Source organism: Colias eurytheme, chromosome 18, assembly GCF_061535395.1.
Source record: "Colias eurytheme isolate Ceu_HAF_F1 chromosome 18, ilColEury1 Martin Lab GWU primary, whole genome shotgun sequence".
NCBI classification, from domain to species: domain Eukaryota; kingdom Metazoa; phylum Arthropoda; class Insecta; order Lepidoptera; family Pieridae; genus Colias; species Colias eurytheme.
The window spans coordinates 525,102-546,146 of NC_142997.1; the positions used below are offsets into that span (position 1 = coordinate 525,102).

The following is a 21,045-nucleotide window of genomic DNA, read 5'->3' on the forward strand; positions in this document are numbered from 1 at the left end:
AAAATACAGTAGGCGCTTGCTAATCCGGCACCGGCGATTTTTCCTCTATGCCGGATTGTCGGAAATGCCGGATTATCGAATTAGTATAGGAAATAAGACTTCATATTTAAAATAAGTAAGTACAGTTCAGTTTAAAATACATAAGTTGAATTTATTATAAAAAAATACATAAATTAATTAAAATATTAATTAAATAAGTATTAAAATTACATATTAGGTTCATCATTTGTGACGTTTTCGTTCAGTAATCCGGCGTTCAGCTATGTAAAATGCCGGATTATAGAGCGGGCTCTCTGAGTCCCGAAGTGCCGGACTACTGAGCGTGCCGGATTGGCGAGCGCCGGATTATCGCGCGCCTACTGTAATAGGTTTTCTAAATTCGATTAATTCTTTTTCGATTGTGAATTAGATTTTAGTTCAATATTAAGCTATTGCATAGCTTCTATCGTGGGCCTTGAGCGCGGCGACCGAATGTAAAAATTCCGTAACGAAATAACCTAACACTCCCCACTCCGACCGGCAAAGCGGTGATACTTTTTATGCTATGCAATAGCTTTACCGCGGCAGTCTACGACTGCCACAGGTCTTTTTCTGTTATATGTACGTATTATGTTTATATATTTTAATACATTAAAGGCTGATTTATTATAGTTTAATAGTTTTGTAATTATTCATTGTGCATTTAATTGAATATTATTTAAGGTAAAGTGAATTAATGAAGAATTTTAAGAAATCAGTTGTAATGTGAATATTTTATCTAGAAATAAGAATTGAATGCTCTTATAATATCAATGATATCAATTGACGTTGTTAATAATTGTTCAATGTGTGAGAATTTATCGATTTTAATGAATGTAATTGTATGTATTTTCCCTTTATTTATTACTTATATAATAATATATGTTATTGTGTATAATATTAAGTCATTGTTTGAATATTGAGATGTTTAGGTTATGCTTGCACGTTGTCAATTTTAATTAATAATTATATGAATTGTTTAAATATTGTCGGTGCGTCCAAAGTGGAGTTAAAAGGTTTTTTTTTAATGTATAATACAAAATTTCTAATTTTTGTTTGTTTGAAAACGGTATTATTTCTGTGTTCATATTATAATATTACAAATTGAAATATTGTGAACTTTAATTATTCATACAAATATTTTTACGTGTTTTTCCTTTGTATTATTACGACCTATTTTTTACGCGGATATGCAGTATTATTTTATTGTAATTATTCCAAAGGGTTTTGTTTCTTACGTTGGAAATTTAAACGTTTGTTACGAATTTAAAATTGTTGTAGAATATTGTTTTAGGAAATCGACTGACGTCTAATTAAGTGATATTGTAACGACGATTGTGAAAGTTTTCATAATAAAATATCTGTAAAGTTTATTTGCATTTTATTTACTCACATATTTCTCCCTTCAAACCTATGTTACATATACATGATCATAATTTGCATTCTAATATATAAAATTCTCGTGTCACAATGTTAGTTACCAAGTTAGTTACCATACTCATACCTCATTTCATCATTATAGATATTTACTCAATGTAATGAAGTGATTAATAGGTACATCAAAATACACTCAAAACCTAATATTTAAATTAAAAACTGCTTAACCAATTTTTTAATTTTAAGTTATAATTTTAAATATGTACTACAATGGTTTTTTTAAGTTTGACAGAAGCGATCTCATGCATTGATTTACTATTAATTGGTGTAATTCCTAAAACGGATTTATTTTCTTATTAGGTATTTCTGATTATTTAGAATTCTAAGAGAGACCTAATCTCATGATTGATAAATAAAAATAAATAAGTTGTGCCTACTATAGCATTGAAAATAGATAATACCTATGTTTCAGTAGAAAAGATTAAACCTGTACCTAGGTAGGTATTATATTTCTATTTTTCTGACAGCGCCTTCGAGTTCAAAGGGAATTATCATTGGAATAATAGTTTCATCCAAGTAGTAAATTAATACCATAAAATCACTGTTAAAAAGTAAAAAAAAGACACAAGAAACATACTTTCATACATTATTCATACATACATTATTTTAAACATATTTTAATATTTATTAAAACAACATGGTCTTCTAATTGTTATCAACTAAGAGACAGGAATTTCGATTGCAGTGCATTTACATAAAACGAACATAGCGCAAGAGCGAAAGAATCGTTATCTTTCAGTGTAAACGAAAACCCGTATTCAGTTTTGTTCTGTATTAAAACATTACATAGAATCTTTTTGAATGCACTAACAACAACGAAAGAATGCTCGACGCCTGTTTACACTAAAACAATTGACATAGTAGAATTAGAATGATCATTCGCTCGATTGATGTAAATTTACTTCAACGTGTTTTTGTTGCAAGTAAACTATCTAGCAGTGGAAGAACGTAAATATTGGTTTAGCAGTTAACGTTATTTGCCGGAAGAGATTTTGAAAAGGTAAAGTCTCCAGATATTTATAGGTCCTTTCTTATACATTTCATCAATCATTGTAAATCATTCATTTGATACCTAACTAAGTATGTACTTTTATAATTTAGAGCGATTTTTTTAAATTTAGGCAAATATCTTTCAAAATAAGTGATGGCTCATAATATCTTATATATAAAAATGAATCGCAAAATGTGTTGGTAAGCGCATAACTCGAGAACGGCTGAACCGATTTCGATAATTCCTTTTTTATTATATTCCTTGAAGTACGAGGATGGTTCTTATGTAGAGAAAACGTAAACATGTACCACGGGCGAAGCCGGGGCGGACCGCTAGTATCAACATAAATTTCTAAGCAGTAAAGCTAAGGTAAGTAAATATTCATCGTTTTGCAAATAAAAGATCACGAGCACATATAAAATACTTTAGACATCATTACAAGATATACACTATTATCTTAGCTAATTTCATGCCTGTCTGATCGTAATGAATGCATGGTCACTGTTAAATTGCTGGATGATATGTTGAGAAATCGATGTTTGACGTTAACCCTTATTATTCTGATTAAATACAATAATAATGATTTGGTATTTTTATTGAATTTTTTTAAAGGTTTATTCGAAGCTAACTTTATCTAAACAGATATTTAACAGAGATCAAATTCGTATTTATATGACATAGTCTGTACCATATACATTAATCGATAAATATCCCAAAACATTGATCATTCATTTTATATAACAATAGATTTGATCATGTATTTATTCTCTGTTATAACCTTAATAACATGTTACGATTGCTTATAATCTATAATATAAAAATGAATCCCAAAATGTGTTGGTAAGCGCATAACTTGAGAACGGCTGAACCGATTTCGATAATTATTTTTTTATTATATTCCTTGAAGTACGAGGATGGTTCTTATGTAGAGAAAACCAATAACAACCCTACCCAGTAATCAGTCTGAACTATTCAGAGTCAAAAATAGTTTACTAAAACTTTACACCGTTGTTCTTTCTTTCCTCGTAACTATCAAACAGAAGCTTCTCAATCATAGAATAATCAGATAATTACCATTGAGTCTACTTTTTATCCTGAATGGTTCGAGACAACAATGGAATGCAATTGCGTCCTTAAAAGTGTAAAATGAGCTTGAACGGACGAAAGCTTTTATGGATAGGTAAGTGCTTTTCAATGTGAGCTGAAAAATTGCGTTAATTAGATAGATATTATTTTTAATGATGGTAGTTTGTAAAGAAGTTTAGTGTAGATCTTTATGTGGACAATGGGAGTACAGCGTATTTACAAACTATACATAGCCAGAACGCAACCATAGGAAACTGCTCGTGTATACTTTGTAATGCTGTTTTTAAGTTTGTTATTACAATATATACACGAATTTTGCGTACTAATCGTGTATACTTTGTAACGCGAATGCTTGCTTCTTCGTTCCAAACTATACACGATCAGTACGCAAAATATAACTAAATATACCTACTACACCACTTACGCTTGAGCGAAATAATAAATATATAGGTAATCAAAGACTTGTACAGCTATCTATCTACTTTTATTCTTCTTGATTATTATTGATTCAGTAAAATATGGAATAAAAATATTATTAGGTAGGAAAGGAAAATAAAATGAAAATAAATAGGTAACAGATAAGGGTACCTATAGGTTAGGTTAGGTTCGTGTTTTTTTTAACTACACAAAAAATAGGAGCCCCGCTTTGCGGGGCTCCGTCGCCTCGCAACCGTCTTCTTCTGGGTTTATTAGATTCTTACATTCTAGCACTATTGTCAATTGTAAGTCGTGCAGTATAGTCGAGAACGAAGACACAAGCATCCTCGATACAAAAAATATACGATCAGTACGCAACATTACATACATATAATGTACTAATAGATTTAAAAACAGCAATACAATAAATATAAATGCGAACAATGGAAAGACGGCGCGCTTACTCCGAAACATACACGATTAGTCCGCATGCGTACCTACTGGCGCTGTATGTTTTGTAGCGCTATTCTTACTTACTTCACTACAAAGTATACGCGAGTATTTGCGTACTGCTGTTGTATAGATTGGAAGAACTTTGTAAAAAAGTTATTTCCAAACTATACGTGATTAGTTTCACACCGTTGCGTGCTGGCCTTGTATAGTTTGGAAAGACGCGGGAGTACATAAATGATATAATCTGAAAATAAAATCTTTCTTAAGTTCTTAAAAGGGGTAGGATATGTCTAGTGAAAAGATTGATATCGTAGAACCTGTATAAAATAACATAATTGTTCATTAAATAACATATATTATGTAAATTATTGTTAAGAATGTGTTTTAAGGAGGTATATTTAGAAAATAATTGTATCTACATGCTACACTACCGAAATTCACACATTTATTTACAATTTTTAAAATACTCACCACAATAAACGTCACATCCATACAAATCTTTAGTTTTTTCCATTGCAATAATCAAGGGTTAATTTCCCCGTCACCTGCGGGGTTTCATCTCATCCATTGAGTGTCGGCTAACGACGCATTTCCCGCTTCAAAATATCATTTTCTCATTACTGCGTGATATATTGTTTATAAGTGACTCGCTATTTCTATGATAGCAATGGATTCTAATTAGAAATGGTATTTCTGAATGAAATTATATTTGCGAAGTTGTTTGTATGTAGTTAGTGTTTTATAATAATTATGGATACATTATCATACTGGCGGGCTTTCAGTTCTTCGTCTGTGGTACAGTGGTACAGTCCTTACTAGAAGAAGCCTTACCTACTAAGAAAAACTCGCCTAGTTCCCGTTCCCGTGGGATTTCCGGGATAAAACCTATCCAAGTTATCCTCTATATGTGTGCTTAATTTCATTGTAATCGGTTCAGTAGTATTTGCGTGAAAGAGTAACAAACACACACACACATACATCCTCACAAATTTTCGCATTCATAATATAGTAGGATATGGTCCGGGAGCCAGCAGCAGATTTTATGACCAAGTTCCTCTCAAGCGGTAATTAGTAAAATGCATCAAAGTATAGTATTATGAAGCCTCGTGAACGTCAGCTGGAGCTCGGTTGGGGGGAAGAGCGGTTGTAGCCTCCCGTATCAGCTGACGGTTTTTCCACCAAGATACAGCCAGCTGACATATATATTTATCCACAGTTACATATAAGCTATCATCAGGTAAATTTTTGTTTGAGAGGAAATAACGGAAAATAAATTTTTCTTTAAATTTAACTTTCATGTTCGAGACACCAGCTGACGTATAATACACCATGTTGTAACCAGCTGACTATTTTTTTTCGTTGAGATATTGGGTTAGCTACAATTTGACAAATTTTTAGCTGAGAGGAAATGAATGAATGAATGTATTTTTTTTCCTATGTGCGTGGGAGGCTACAACCGCTCACCCCCCCAACCGAGCGCCAGCTGACGTTCACGAGGCTTTATAATACTATACTCTCATGCGTCTGACGAATTATCTCTTGAGAGGAAATAGTTAACCAAATTTGCACCTGGCTCCCTAACCAATAGGATAGGATACAACTTAGCGATCATTAGAATGATTTTTAAAATCGGTTCAGTAGTTCCTGAGATTAGCGCCTTCAAACAAACATTTCACCTATACATATATTAGGTACTAGTGGTCCGCCCCGGCTTCGCCCGTGGTACATATTTCGCAATAAAAGATAGCCTATGTCCTTTCTCGGGTATCAAAATATCTCCATACCAAATTTCATGCAATTTGGTTCAGTAGATTAGGCGTGATTGAGTAACAGACAGACAGACAGAGTTACTTTCGCATTTATAATATTAGTATGGATTATATTAGTAGTAGGTATATTTTAAATATAGGTTTTATTGATAATTTACATGTTACACGTATATTAAACATTTACCACGTGTTTGTATTTTTAAAAGGCTCTCTGTCTTCCTGGTTCAATATTTTCTGTGAAAATCTTTTTCCTGTGAAGCTTTTAGCAGAACTACTCTTTATAGCAACTTTTAAATTGGTAAGAAAACTTATAAAAGTTATTATATAAAATCACTAGCGACCCGCCCCGGCTTCGCACGGGTGCAATGCTGATACTAAATACACTACAGAAAAACTGTGAACGTTGTATATAAAAACATAGCGGCCCGCTCCGACTTCGTATAGATAGCCTGGCGGCCGGCCGGTACCGCCGCAAACGCTACGTCCCGCAATTTTTAAATCTGTAATATCTTCGAAAATATTCACTTAAATCATACGGTGTAAATGGCCATATAGATCTATATTAAACGAACAATGTATTCAAGGTATTTAATTGGTTAAGGATTAATGCTGTATTGGTTAAAATCGCATCGAAAATTAGCCATTATTTTTCGTAAAATGTAAATGACAAAAAAATGTTATTGTGGGTTATCCATAAGAGATAGACATATACCATCGCGGACTTTTCTATAGACCTTTTCAATGTGTATAATACTTAGTACATTATTTTGATAAAACTCGTAGGGTTCAGCCTGCGTTTGCAATGTAAGCGGAAAAAATGTAATTTTTTACGACATCACTTTAGAAACCTCAAAAATAACAGTACTTCTCCACTATTTAATGGATGTTATTATACATATAAACCTTCCTCTTGAATCACTCTATCTATTAAAAAAAACCGCATCAAAATCCGTTGCGTAGTTTCAAAGATTTAAGCGTACAAAGGGACATAGGGACATAAGGACATAGGGACATAGGGACAGGGAAATCGACTTTGTTTTATAATACTATGTAGTGATTTAAGCTCGATGCCTGATCATTTAGCCTTCGAACAGATTAGGTTAGATCAAATTATGGTTAGAGTTCAGCTGTCTATTAACCAAATTGTAGATTCAAGTGACTACAAGTTCCTGAAACCATAATTTGGTAATAACTATTAGTACGGTATCCAGTCGTCTTATAACATTGTTATTCTAGACCTAGCCTAGGTCATACAGGTACAATAACTATTTTTTTATACAATAACCATAATAATGTATTGGATCCATCATCACTTCTTATTACAAATCTTTAAATGTTTCAAAACACTAATACCTAGATAGTATATAACCATAATTTTATGAGAAAGACTTCATAATGTACCTATTATATTGTTGAAGGAAACTTTCAGTACCTACATCATAGGTACTTAGAAGGTAGGACGCACTTAACTTACAGAACTATGTATTTTTGCGATTATTTCATTGTTACATAGCCAGTTTATTGAGGAAGGCTTTAGAGTAAGTATACCTTATATTATTATATCATCACGCTAAGACTAATAGAAGCGGAGCAATGCGAATACACCCACGGGGCACAGCTAGTATTTAATATATACGTACAGAAATATTATTTATAGGTAATTGTAGAAAATATATAATAATATAAGGGTTTAACAAAAATTTTCAAGTCACGTTACGCACAAAAAGTGAGTTGGTGATAAAGGAAGCTAATCTGCTTATTAATTTAAGCTCTAATATAAACGCAAGGTTCTTACATTTTTTACACTTTTTGCGACGTGATTTTAATAAAATTCTGGCACCGAGAATATTTTATGTTACATTTGCAAATTACATTTATTTTTAGCGCTACTGACTCGAAATAGACAGCTTAAATCACACCAAATTACTACTTAGAGGCTAATGTATAACATATTGAAAGTCGAATGATGAACTTCGTAGATGAGATGATAATGTTAGATTTAATTGGCAAATCTTTGATATTAGTTCATATTGAAGTTGTTGTATGGCCTTTCAATCCAATTGGACAGTTAAGAAGAAGAAATAATGTTTATTAAGATTTAGAATACTTACAAAATAAAGCTAAAAATGCTACAAAACGCCTTGTTTATATTATGAATGTTAATTCTAACACAAATAAATATATCGGATTCGCATTGCACTTATTTTTATCATTCAGATCGCATTTTCCTTCCATTTTCTCTCACAGTGGCTTCATGTAATGTGGCATCCATTATTCTCTTTAGAATTTTATATTGCTGTTTTTATTCGAGATTTTATTAGTGTGTGGGCTTAGTAAGGAAATGTATTCGGTACTTTGGTATGCGTCTTTTTAACTACATACCTACCTACTTAATATTATATTTTTACGCAGTGATATTTTTGAGTAAAAAAATAATATAAATAATAAAAATAATATTACTTTAATCATTTAGAATATCATTCCAATACTTTGCTATTATTATTATTTCTAGTCTACTAAGATACAAATGCATTTCTTGGTTTTGTAGAATCTAGCCAAATATTAGATTAGTCAAATCAGACAAAGGGCATACTGCTTGGAATGCAATGCAGTGTTAATATAATTCAGTACCTACTAGAATGAATAAATTTTGATGTTCCTTCCATACTTTTTTTTCACGTAGATGATTTTTCTCTTATTGAGGTAAGTAAGGTTTCTCTTAGGGTAAGGGTATCTACTATGAATGATAATATGAATGAAAAATGGGCATTTGATTATTAACAATAAGTTTAGTTTACGTTTAGTTTTTGATTATATTTCGGTAATGATGATATTGCACACCTCGAAGAGGTAGTGCTCTAGGTATACTTGAAGTGAAACTTCTTTAGGCGCGTTAAGAGTAAAATTTCAAGGTCGCGTCATGGTAATACCGTCACGTCATGGAGTAAGGTAAGATTTTGGTATCTTTGAATCTTGCTTAAGAAATTTCACTTCTGTCACGTGTGCTCAGCGCACACGCTCTTTTTTATTTGTTAATTTTTTTAAAGAGGTTTCAAAACAACAATTATTGACGTGTCATCTGATAATAAGTGATCAGTGATGCCTATAAAATCTTTATACCACCATGGTAAGTGTATCACCGGCCTTTAAGATATAGAATATGCCCTAAATACGGAGTTTGGGCAATCACAATATAAACGTATTATAGCTATGTCCACACAGTATGACATAAATTGTACTAGAGCAGGCACATTATCTGACCAATCGGGTCAGCTGTTATCTGTAAGCGCTTCTAGACAGTAATTAAATGGGGATGTGCCTCAATAAGACTGATAAAAGAGAAAATCTTAACACAATGTAATGTACTTTTAAAAGGATAATATTACATTAAAAACAAATAAATATTTTTGATACATTTATAAAAATATCTGGGTTTCTATTTTGCTGAAATCGATCAAATACCCATTTTTAGATTTTAATACTTTTATAATATAACTAGCGGTCGGCCCCGGCTTCGCCCGTGGTACATATTTATGTTTTCTCTACATAAGAACCATCCTCGTACTTCAAGGAGTTTCACAGATAATTTATGTTTGATTTCAATGAACAAATTAGTTACAATTTCATACTAAATATTATAGTATAAACAAGGTTAATAATTAATTATGATAACTGTAATGCATAGATCGCACAAATATCAAATGAATTTATTTACTCACTAAAACCGTGAAATCAACAAAATGTACTGTTTACGTGTAAACTTAATATCCACATTATTTTATTTACACATTCAGCAAATTAATAGTTAATTCAGCTTCGGTATAGGATGGATATCGATTTATTCGTTTAAAATTATTGTTTCTCTGAGTATAATGTTTTACATATATAATTGTGTAAAAATAACTACCGGACAACTATATTCTAGTGTATTTTATCTCGACAAAATGAAACAATTCCGAGCAGTTTTGTCACAGAAATAAAAAATATAAAATACGTAGGTAGTCAATTGAATATAGAAAGTTATCTCATTCTAAATATTAACTTATATTATAGTAAATAATAAGTTTATAAATGTGGCTACGTCACTGTGAAATAACACCATTTAGTGCATCCAGGATTCGTGTGAATTTCAGAGCACTAAAATCATTGTGAATATTTATGAATGTAAATGAAAATGCTTGAAGAGCGTTGAAATGTTTCTATTTTATATCTACTATATTCTAGAAACGTTATGATAGTATTTTGAGGGAAAGATTATTGCTTTTATTAGTATCAGTATGTACCTATGTTTAGTAAAGTTAATTATTCTCCGAAGATACTTACTATGCAATATTTGTTAATATCTGTATAAGCCAGCCAAAAAAAATTAATAATTATGAAATTAGTAACTGAATATGAAGCCCTATGCATAATATTATATGTAGGTATAAGATTAAATCAAGTTCAATGTGAAACACTTGTTTAAAATCAAATATAAGGTAATAGATATTTTGCACGCCTCATAAGCGAAGCGTTGAGGTGGGTACTACTGTCACTTCGCGCAAAACATCTGATTTTTCAAACTTAAAATGTCTTTATGTATCATACATTGCACTTGTAAGATAATACATACACACACATATTAAGAAAAAACACTATTTTTAACGTTCATGATATTTTTGATGTCATTTTTGTTATTTAAACTAGTTAAAAAACAGTTTAAAAAAGTTCTGTCTTGGACGTCCGTGTGTCTGTATGTGCGGATCCTTTTTCTTGTTAACACGATAGCGACCGAAATACTTTACTAATCGAGTCTTTTTTTTCTCTTACGCTTGAGTATGCTCAGGAATAGAACCCTTTCATTTTTCAGGGTCTGATTCGATGTGGTTTAATTGTTATTAAATAAACAAAAATAATAATTAATAAATATTTATTAAAAAAAAATTATGAGGCGTGCACTTTTGGATTTTCCAAATTATTTTTTAAATTATAATTCACCTCCACAAATAAACCTAATCCTATGACTGGACGAAATTTAAATCGTAAAAAGGCGTAGTTAATAAAAATGAGCAATTATTTTTTGTTGTAATAACAATTATAGGTTATGAATTGAATTAAAAATTAATTATTAATTTAATTAATTGAATCCTATGAATAATAAAAAAATCATTAACCTTTGTTGCTCTAGATAACAACTCTCTGGAGGCTATAAAATCAATTCATATAATTTGATTCATTTTATAAAAAACGCAAGTAGGTTTTATTGTACGCGCGATCAGATAGGACGGTCTTTACAATATAAAATATTTACTACCATATTCAAAAGTTATAATAAAACAAGTGTAAAAGAGTTTTTTATTTAATTAAAATGACCAACCATACGATCCATCATTTGAGAATTTACATTCTTTTCCAAAGTATGTTCTTAATAAATCGGTCTTTCTTACTACAGAGTGTAATATACAAGATTGTGTCATGGTCACTTACTTTGCTCTCGTTTACAAGTATCACCAGTTTTATCATCTATGATATTGTAGTGATAAAAAATAATGATATTAAAGGCTACATTCATATAGCCGAAGGAGTGGCTGGTCTGTTAATTATACGAATAGCAATAGCCACTAGATATACCACAGTGTTTTTCGATGAAGTAAAGGAATTGGACGAAAAATTTGGATTCTTCGAAGACCAAGAAATCAGTATTAGGAATAATATTACTTCAGCTATATTTTTCTCATTAATATCGTTGGCTATAGATGGAATTACGTTAACGATTTTGAGGTTTCCTACACGTTTTGTTATTTTAGTAACGGTTGCGTTTTGTGTCCAAGATACGGAATTGGCTTTTTACGCGATGATTGCTGATAACTTTAATACGAGGTTGAATAAACTGATAGATAAAGATCCCGTTATAGGTTCTCAAGTGTATAGGCAGTTGCTTGCAGCGACTTTTAGCTTCTCTAACGGCCGTTTTCAATAACCTATCTATCCATAATTCTAGTTACTACAGTTAGGCAAAACTATCCTTTTACGCTTACTTATTTTTCAATAACCTACCGACAGATAGCATTTCCTACCGAAGTTATCTATCTATCGCTGGGAGGACGGATAGTCTACTAGAGATAGGAACTCCCATACTAATCGATCTTACTTACATTTCATTAGAAGTTTTTGTTACTCGCCGATAGGCGTAGCTAACTCTGGTAACGTCATTTGTTTATCTGTCAACATCGGCCGGTTACGCGGACAGATAGCCTTTCAAAAATAAGTAATTAAATAACTAGCTCTAAAATAATGGAATATTTTAGCAGTGATGATAGCGATATGGAATTATTTCAAATTATAATAGATTGTGATGAAAGCAGTGACAGTGATACCGAGAACATACCGTTACCGAAGGAATATAAACCACGTGTGAATTATATGACAAAATTAAATGATTACGAATTTGCTTATAGATTTAGACTGAGTAAAAGTGCTGTGAATCAGTTAATTGATTTGATACAACCATATTTAAGTGTCACATCCAAAAGGTAAGGTTATTTTTATCTATAAGCACTAATAAAGGGCTTGTATTGCTATAGTATCAGCATTATATAAAGTTCTTATTTTTCCAGAAATCATGGCATATCTGCCCTTCATCAGATACTTTTGGCTCTACGATTCTATGCATTGGGTACCATGCTGGTGTCCGTTGCAGATTTTATTGGAGTATCTATAGCATCTGCTAGTCGTATTGTCTCTGATGTGTCTAGAGCCATAGCAAGATTGTACTCAAACTTTATTGTGCTACAAAATCACACTCAACAAGATTTTTATAACATTGCTGGATTTCCTAGAGTACATGGAGCCATAGATGGCACCCATATATTAATACAATCACCAAGTAAGTAACTTCATCCATACTCTTCATCTAGATCTCTGCTACGTATTCATACTTGATAACTATTTAGATTGGGACACTTAATTGTTTTTTGTGGTATATATCTTCATATAAGTATTTCTTTTACAGATTCAAATATAGGCGAAGAGTTCAGAAACAGAAAAGGAACATTCTCTATCAATGTGCAAGTTGTGTGTAATAACTCTCTAGAGTTTCTAAATGTTGTTGCCCGATGGCCAGGATCCACTCATGATGCAACTATATTTAACCACTCTAATTTGAAAGGTTACTTATTTTGTTGTTTATTATGTGAATTACACTGTTCCTAATGCAAGGTCTTACATTATTATAAAACTTGCAGATTCGTGTGAACAAGGTTTACTTGGAAATCGTTGGCTGCTTGGTGACAGTGGCTATCCGTGTAAGCCCTATCTATTGACACCTCTACTCAACCCAAATACTCCATCAGAGCAACGATATAATGAAGCGCATATTAAAACAAGAAATACTATAGAAAGGTTTGTTTTTGTAAATTGGATGCAGTGACAAAAAAAAAAAAATTACTTAATACCTACTTTAATTTTAGATGCATTGGAGTTTGGAAAAGAAGATTCCCCATACTGTCCTTAAAAATGAGGCTTAAATTAGAAAATATTCAAGCAGTTATTATAGCCACTGCCGTTTTACACAACATTGCCAGAAATTTGAATTTGGAAGAAATGGAGCCAGAAATATCAATTCCAGATACCATACAGGATGAAAATGTAATTGTTAATGACAATTCTCCTTCTTTAAATATATCAGAACGGCAATTGCTAATAAATAATTACTTTCATGTGTAAAATAAATAAGATAAATACATATTTTGTGTACATTTTTATTTTCTATCACAAATTTCACATCACAATATCACACACTTAACAAACTAGGTAATAACTCAATTAAAATATAATTACAAAATTAATTAACTAACCAATTAATTAATTTAAATCTTTTTTTAATCTAGCATTTTCTAATCTAGCATTTTCTAATTCTATCTTAAGTTTATCTATATTAATCTCCTTTTCCTCATTTTCTAATTCTATTTTTCTTTTTTTAACTATTAGGTACTCTGCTAATGCATTTTCCCTATATATGCGGGCCTTATATTTTTCCTCTTCCATCTTCTGTTTCCGCTTGGCTGTAACAATGATCAAAAGTTATTAAAAATGCCATATATATGATCCCCTTTTCACTCTGCAGATAAGCCCATTAATGAATTGGATTTTTTCCCTACTTTTGCATTGAAGGTTTGCAAGAAACCAAAATAAAACTTGTCTGTTAATAACTAAAACTCATTACTGATTTCTTTGGTAGTCTCAAATGAAGTGTTATTTTCTACTTAGCATGTCTCAAACAGGGAACAAATAATACTTATGATTCCAATACTTAATGGAAAATTACCACCAAATTGCAAAAAAAAAACAATAAATAACCTTCACCCACCTAGTGTGCCGCTGCCGCTAGCTCTATTACAGAAAAAGTTTTTCTGTTTAAGGGGAGGAGGAGGTGTCTCAAGAATTTGTGTTTCTTTCAACACCTCCCTCTCATCAAGACCTCCAACACAAATACCATCACCACCGGCACCTTGTCCATCACTGTTAACAATAAGGTTGATAACCTCCACATTCTCAACTTCACCCATCACCAAGTTAGAGTCTGTTTGAATGGTAGCATCTCCACCAAACTCCACAGAAAAACCTTGGCATGTACTACCTAACAGTGAAGCTACTTTGTCCAGAACTTCATCAGGTGGAAAGTAGTCCTTGCCTCCTCCAGTCTGAAAAAAAAAAGTACTTAATACAAATTTTAACTTTAACTTATCGTTGTGAATAATTGCCCAAAAACAATCAGTAACTAACCTTATTATGGCTGATTCTCATGTTCGCGCAGCGTTTGCGAGCAGCCTTCTTCAAGTTTTCCCATTTTAAACGAAGCTGCGCTGGGGTTCGTCGGGAGTTTGACACTGATGAATTGAAGTCGACTGCTAAGGTTTGCCAAGCCTGATCCTTCATTTTATTATTAGTGGCATTCGTTGCTTTATTATTTATGACCGCACTTGCCGCCACAAGTTGTACGAGAAGCATCGTCTCATCTTTGGTCATTGGTGCCGCTTTATTAATAGTTGACTGTAAAAAAATAAATCTTTAAAAGTTTGAACGCATTTTGGAATGTGAAATATATCAGAAATGTAGATAGGTACTTACAGGATTCATTATAAATTCACTTTTCTATGATAATTACAAAACAAACATAAACAAACAATTGACGCGACAAAGCGAAGCGTGGCGTCCATAGGTGGCGTCACCAGTCACCACAGAGATCATATCGTTATGTCAAAACTGTCAAAACGTTTTATTTCATGACTGAATTTGTTAAACAAAGAAAAAAAACAATTCAATGTATAATCACCTTCAAATCTATGAAAAAATATACATTTTAACTTTTATCAAATGTAATTATTATTTGTTTTTAGAATTAAACATTTGCGCAGCAAGGAACGTTAACGTTTCAAGAGGGTAGAAGCTATCGTTAGATAAACACAGATAGATAGCACTTATCCTTGTTTGTGAAACGCAAACTATGGATAGTTAAGATCTTACTGTTAACTGGGGATAGCGATCTATCTGTAATCGGAGATAGGTTATTGAAAACGGCCGTAAGCCGTTTCATTCACAGGTATTCACACTTAGTTATTGATTTAAAATATTAACTCTACGTATACATCTATAGATTTTTTATATGTTTTAAAATACCATTACAAAGATTTAAAACTGATGCTATTATCATTGATAGTATTTAATACTTAAATCTAAATATAAATATTTAGAATCTGAAGATGATAATAATGATTGAGTAAGCTTTTGTTTGAAATTTATAAACACCAACACGTTAAACAATTAACAGTGTCGTAAATTCAATCCAATTATTATTTACGTGATTCAATAATTGGAATACTTGTGAAATTGATTAATTACGAGAACTTCGACAGAAATGCGAGTGAAGCCATGCGATACAACTAGTGTGTTTTGTTTCAGATTGTAACAATAGTGTCTATAATTAAATACACGAGTATTGTGTACGCTGTTATAGCGTTCATAGCTAAGGGTGCAATGGTAGGTGATTAATCTATCTATATATTTAAAAAAATAATGTTTGTCTGTATGTCTTTTGTAGCACCGTAACTCATTGATCGTGTGGTGATAAAAAGATGATTGATGTTGAAAATAAAATGCGTTGAAATCAACTTACGCCTCTTTACCTGGTTTTGTAGGCAACCCGAATTTAAAATAGCACATCATCCTTTTATTTCCACATGCTATTATCTAAAATATAATTTAATAAAACCTCTTTATATTATTTAAAGGATCCTATTGTTTTTCAGGTGGAATTGCTTCGATTTTACTTCGTGTGGCGAGAAATTAAGACTCTATATTCTTTATGGTTAATGTGTTACGCAGCAGGAGGGACCAATAAGATCTGTGAAAAGCTACTATTTTGTCTCACTGAGAAGTTGGTACTATTGGATATGGGTTAGTGTTATTCCTAATTTGATTATATCTTTGGGCTCAAGGTTGTCCTAAGAATCACATCTTTGAGGTAAGTTCCTAATGGTATGTAGTTACTGGGTAAGTAGACAAATTCCCGTAAACGGATTATAACCTATGAGGTTTTCAACTAATTTTTATTATACAAAGCCCAATCCAAAATCTTAATGTTTTCAAAATATTAGAATTTAAATGTTTATTGTTTTAATTAAATTTATTTCGATTTTCGGTTATCAGCTTAGATATTTTGAACCTTTTACAATTGATCAACGTAAAATATGACCTACAAATGTTTCTTGTTTCTATTAATCTACTAGAGTTATCGCTGAAACACTAGAAGGTTGTTTCACTATAATATTATGATCTGGTTTACAGATAAGGATGCTCAATGGCTGACGAAGCGTTGGTACCGCTCTGTGCAGTCAATACAACCAAGCTTAACAGAAGCCGTGTCTATTGTCAAATTGAATTTACCTTTGAAAATATGTGACTGGACCTTTCAATATCTCATCATGAGTGTACAGGTAATGCTTGTCAATCCAAAATATACCCTATTGTAAGTATGGTTACGGTTCTAGTTCGAATGATGAGGTATTACATTGTTTTGGTGTTTCTATGAAATTTGTAGTAGAATTTCATGAATTAAACAGCTTAATAATAGGTGAAATGTGGATATATGTGTACCTTTGGGAACTATTTCGTGGAACACGTGCCTGAGTGACGAAAAGCCGAATATGTAGATTACACAATAATTAAATAATTAAAGCCCGAAATTATGATGTCGCGTTTAAATGTAAAGTGAAAAAGGAACATTTTAGACAAGTATGATGTCAAGTTAAATATTGATTTATTCAATTACGATTTATTTTAAAAGTTTTGCATTGTAAACTTAATTTTTTTATGTAAGTTGGCACAACACTCGTGAAATTTCCATAGAAAAATCTCTGAAAATATCTACTTAGTCAATTTAATGTTTACGCTATACTTAATGAATGTATCTGCTATATATTCATAATATTAACATATATAAAGCTTAAAAGCCATTTTGTTATTACTCAATCGTTTGTAATAAACATTTTAGTCAAGTGCCAAACGGATATTAAATTCGGTAATGAATTTAGATAATTAGCTTTCAATGTAAAGCCGTGAACATAATAATTAACAGTAGAACGATAATTTGAACATGTTTACAAATGATATTGGTCTGTTGTCAACATATTAATTCCACTGAAAGTATTGACTCTATTGTTTAGTTGGTTTATATCAAAGTTTAAGTGGAATTATCAATGGCGTACCCTTTGGGATAAAGACTAAAGATTAAAATATTAAAAACGTCGGATTAGTGGAAGTTTTGATAGAATTATATTTTTTAGTGAAATCTTAAAAAAATAAAAAAATCCGTAGAGATAATGGGGTGTAGTATAAAACGTTTATATAAAAATCTTTTTGATTTATTCTTTTTACAATTCTAAGTACATAATTAACGCGGCAAATCTTACGCATGAAAACAAATCAGAAAAACTAACAAATTATTACTGACAAATTCATTATGTAACAAATAATAGATGCCTTATCTTAATTTTGTTTGTTTCAGATTTATTTATCTACAATTGATCCCACGAAAAAAAATTCAACGTAGTCATGTTCATGTACATTAGGTTGAATTTATCAAGATTGTGAGCGAGAAATCATCCTTATTTACCCTGACAATCATGTTTGTAAAACTAACCTACGCGCTATCACGAAAAATTTCATAAAAAAAGCTTGTTTTTTATTTATAAAGCTTGTATTATTATAGACTTCTAAAAAAAGACAAAATAAAACCGTTAACATACGTGTTACAATATTTACAAGCGACAAAACGTTCAGGCACACGACATAAGCCATAAATTATTATCGTATAGTCGGGTTGTAAACGACAAAACACAGCGAGTGCATTGTATACATCAATGGAGCTTCAGTAAAAATTTAAATCAATTTCATTTGAGCCCCGCTCGCTGGACCGTTATTATTTTCAACGGTGGAACCTGTTAAATTGAGTTACGTTTATACGATGCGGATACGACACGACATTTATTATTTTTTAATTAATTGGGTAATTACTAATTAGTTTTTGTAATACGTACAATTCTTATCTTTTGTATGTAGTTTTTCGTGTGAATTTATATGAAAACGGCTGCATCAATTTGGATACGTTTTGGTTTAAGGATAGTTTGTGGAATTGATAGATATTGTAAGAGTAGAGTTCAATATCGGTGAAGGTAAACTTTTTTGAGTTCAGCTTTGTAATGGATGAATAGATTTGGATGAACTCAAACACCTTTGCCTGAGAATATAATAACAAAAAAAATAAATATGATACTCATTACACGGATATTTTTAGTAATAAGGAAAACGGAAAATTTGTTAATAAATAAACAAGATGTATTTACTTGTGTTTTATTCCTATATCCAATATTATAATTTGTTTCAGCCTAGGGCTATTGCCTCTTTTTCATTTATTTCGAGGGTATTAAGTATTAACTAAATTACTTGTTTGACTTTAATATTAGAATTAACTTAATATTAAATTGTTCTTCCGTTTGTTTATTGTGATAAGTGGGTGGCTCAAAATTGTAATATTATGTAAAATCTCTAATATTTTGTGAGTGAACTATAAATAGCATTCTCTAAAATACTCGAAAATACTTTTAATTTTATTGAATTCTTTGTATCATATTATTATAGAAAGTTTGTCAGAAAAATGAAGTAAAACCTATTACATTCGTTGAATCGTAAGTATTTATCAACCAATTAAACATTTATATTTAATTGGTTGGTTAAATTTAATTGGTTATATTTAATTAACCAATTAAACATTTATATAAGCATTTATCAACCAATTTAAACTAAAACGAAAAGAATAATGTAGTATAATGTAGGTTTTCCTTTTGCTTATCTAATTGTTAGAGTATAATGTATATAATATTATGATGTGTTAACTTTGAGATTTATATTGTGCATCTATTTTACATATTTCAATTTATTTACTGGCATTTTCTAAACCTAAGTATGAAGTTTTAAAAACATTTACTTTACATAACATCACATGTATTAATTTGAAAACTTGTACTGTATATTAATGAAAGATTTTTATGTACTTACTTAAAATAAATAAAAATAGACTAGAATTAGTATTAAACATAATCCATACTAATATTATAAATGCGAAAGTAACTCTGTCTGTCTGTCTTACTCAATCACGCCTTAACTACTGAACCAATTTGCATGAAATTTAGTATAGAGATATTTTGATACCCGAGAAAGGACATAGGCTACTTTTTACCCCGGGAAATAGGATAGGTTTTATCCCGGAAATCCCACGGGAACGGGAACTATGCGGGTTTTTCTTTGACTGCGCGGGCGAAGCTGCAGGGGGAAAGCTAGTATTATATACAGATACACAGAACCTACAAGATAAGCCTACTCAATTTTTATATTGGCAATTGATTCACTGAAAAAAGGTTTCCGTCACGACATGCTTACGATGATAATGTCGTGCGCTCTAAAGCGTCACGTGAGGTAAACGTCACGACACGTCAAAAGCGTTTACTCATGATTAAATTTTAGTCACTATCCGGTATACCGCGGCACCTTGCTTCACCTGAAAAGAGCTATAAGAAAAGCACTATTTCAAAGGGTTGTTCTTAATTTGCCGTAACTTTTAAGAAGAACTTCGGTGCGATATTACCAAGAGAAATTTAAAGGCAAATTAAAGACGCTGACTAGACTTGAGTTGGTCTGTGCAATGATTACGAGGTTCTGAAGCAGGAGTTATTAACTTTTCGGTCTTTATGCATTCAATCAACTAACGGACCGAATTTCGTCTTTCTGGAAATTTGTTCCTTTATGGTGAAACTTTGAAAGAAAATATACTTAAATTTTAAAGAAAAGTTGTTAATATATCATTCTATTTAAATAAAAATGTGTTTATTGGTTAAGAATTTATTTACTAAATTTCGGATATGTAAACTGCTTATCACACTACCACTGCGCACATCCATGCGGCATCACTAGAAGACGCCACGCCATGATAAAAATTACCCTTCAAAAAATTGCATTAAAAATGTTCTAACTGCCTTTTCTAAATATTAACATCATTGATTTGTAATAATTTATTGTATGTATTTAGGTTTTAACCAAAAACGGATTGAAAATCGGCCCATACGCTATCAACTCTGTATGTTGAATAAGCAGTCGTCTAACATGTGTCATTCACGAGTGTTCGTCAAAGCCCTCAGATGTTATTATAGATGTAAAGTTTTTACGAGTTCCTACTGATTGTCATGGGGCAAGGAGATAAACAAAACGTAAACATAACAATAAATGTTGACAACTTTGTGTGACTGAGGAAAGCAATTTAGTTTGAGCGGTCGTGTTACGTTT

At 31.4% G+C, this 21,045-nt stretch overlaps 2 protein-coding genes across 2 annotated transcripts; one reads left to right on the forward strand and one right to left on the reverse strand.

Moving 5' to 3' along the window:
• The first annotated feature begins 11,569 nt into the window (after positions 1–11,569).
• On the forward strand, positions 11,570–18,259 carry LOC149900414 (uncharacterized). Its single transcript, XM_090112376.1, has 6 exons — positions 11,570–12,111; positions 15,733–15,751; positions 16,111–16,188; positions 16,458–16,605; positions 16,996–17,144; positions 18,215–18,259. Exons 1-6 carry the CDS (start codon positions 11,570–11,572, stop codon positions 18,257–18,259), a joined length of 981 nt encoding a protein of 326 aa, XP_089968502.1.
• Positions 13,895–15,357, reverse strand: LOC149900415 (uncharacterized). Its single transcript, XM_090112377.1, has 3 exons — positions 14,935–15,357; positions 14,519–14,852; positions 13,895–14,213 (listed from the first exon to the last, which is right to left on the reverse strand). The coding sequence occupies exons 1-3, from the start codon at positions 15,175–15,177 to the stop codon at positions 14,014–14,016; spliced, it is 777 nt and encodes a 258-aa protein (XP_089968503.1). The 5' UTR covers positions 15,178–15,357; the 3' UTR covers positions 13,895–14,013.
• Positions 18,260–21,045: the final 2,786 nt, after the last annotated feature.

What these genes read in the sequence shown, in the direction of transcription:
- LOC149900414 (XM_090112376.1), top strand. Translation starts at nt 11,570, where the DNA reads ATGTTCTTAATAAATCGGTCTTTCTTACTACAGAGTGTAATATACAAG. An exon ending in TCATAGCTAAGGGTGCAATG is followed by an intron (nt 16,189 to 16,457) that starts GTAGGTGATTAA and finishes ATTGTTTTTCAG; the next exon opens with GTGGAATTGCTTCGATTTTA. An exon ending in ATCTCATCATGAGTGTACAG is followed by an intron (nt 17,145 to 18,214) that starts GTAATGCTTGTC and finishes TGTTTGTTTCAG; the next exon opens with ATTTATTTATCTACAATTGA.
- LOC149900415 (XM_090112377.1), bottom strand. Translation starts at nt 15,177, where the DNA reads ATGACCAAAGATGAGACGATGCTTCTCGTACAACTTGTGGCGGCAAGT. An exon ending in TGAGAATCAGCCATAATAAG is followed by an intron (nt 14,853 to 14,934) that starts GTTAGTTACTGA and finishes TTTTTTTTTCAG; the next exon opens with ACTGGAGGAGGCAAGGACTA. An exon ending in TAGCGGCAGCGGCACACTAG is followed by an intron (nt 14,214 to 14,518) that starts GTGGGTGAAGGT and finishes TCATTGTTACAG; the next exon opens with CCAAGCGGAAACAGAAGATG.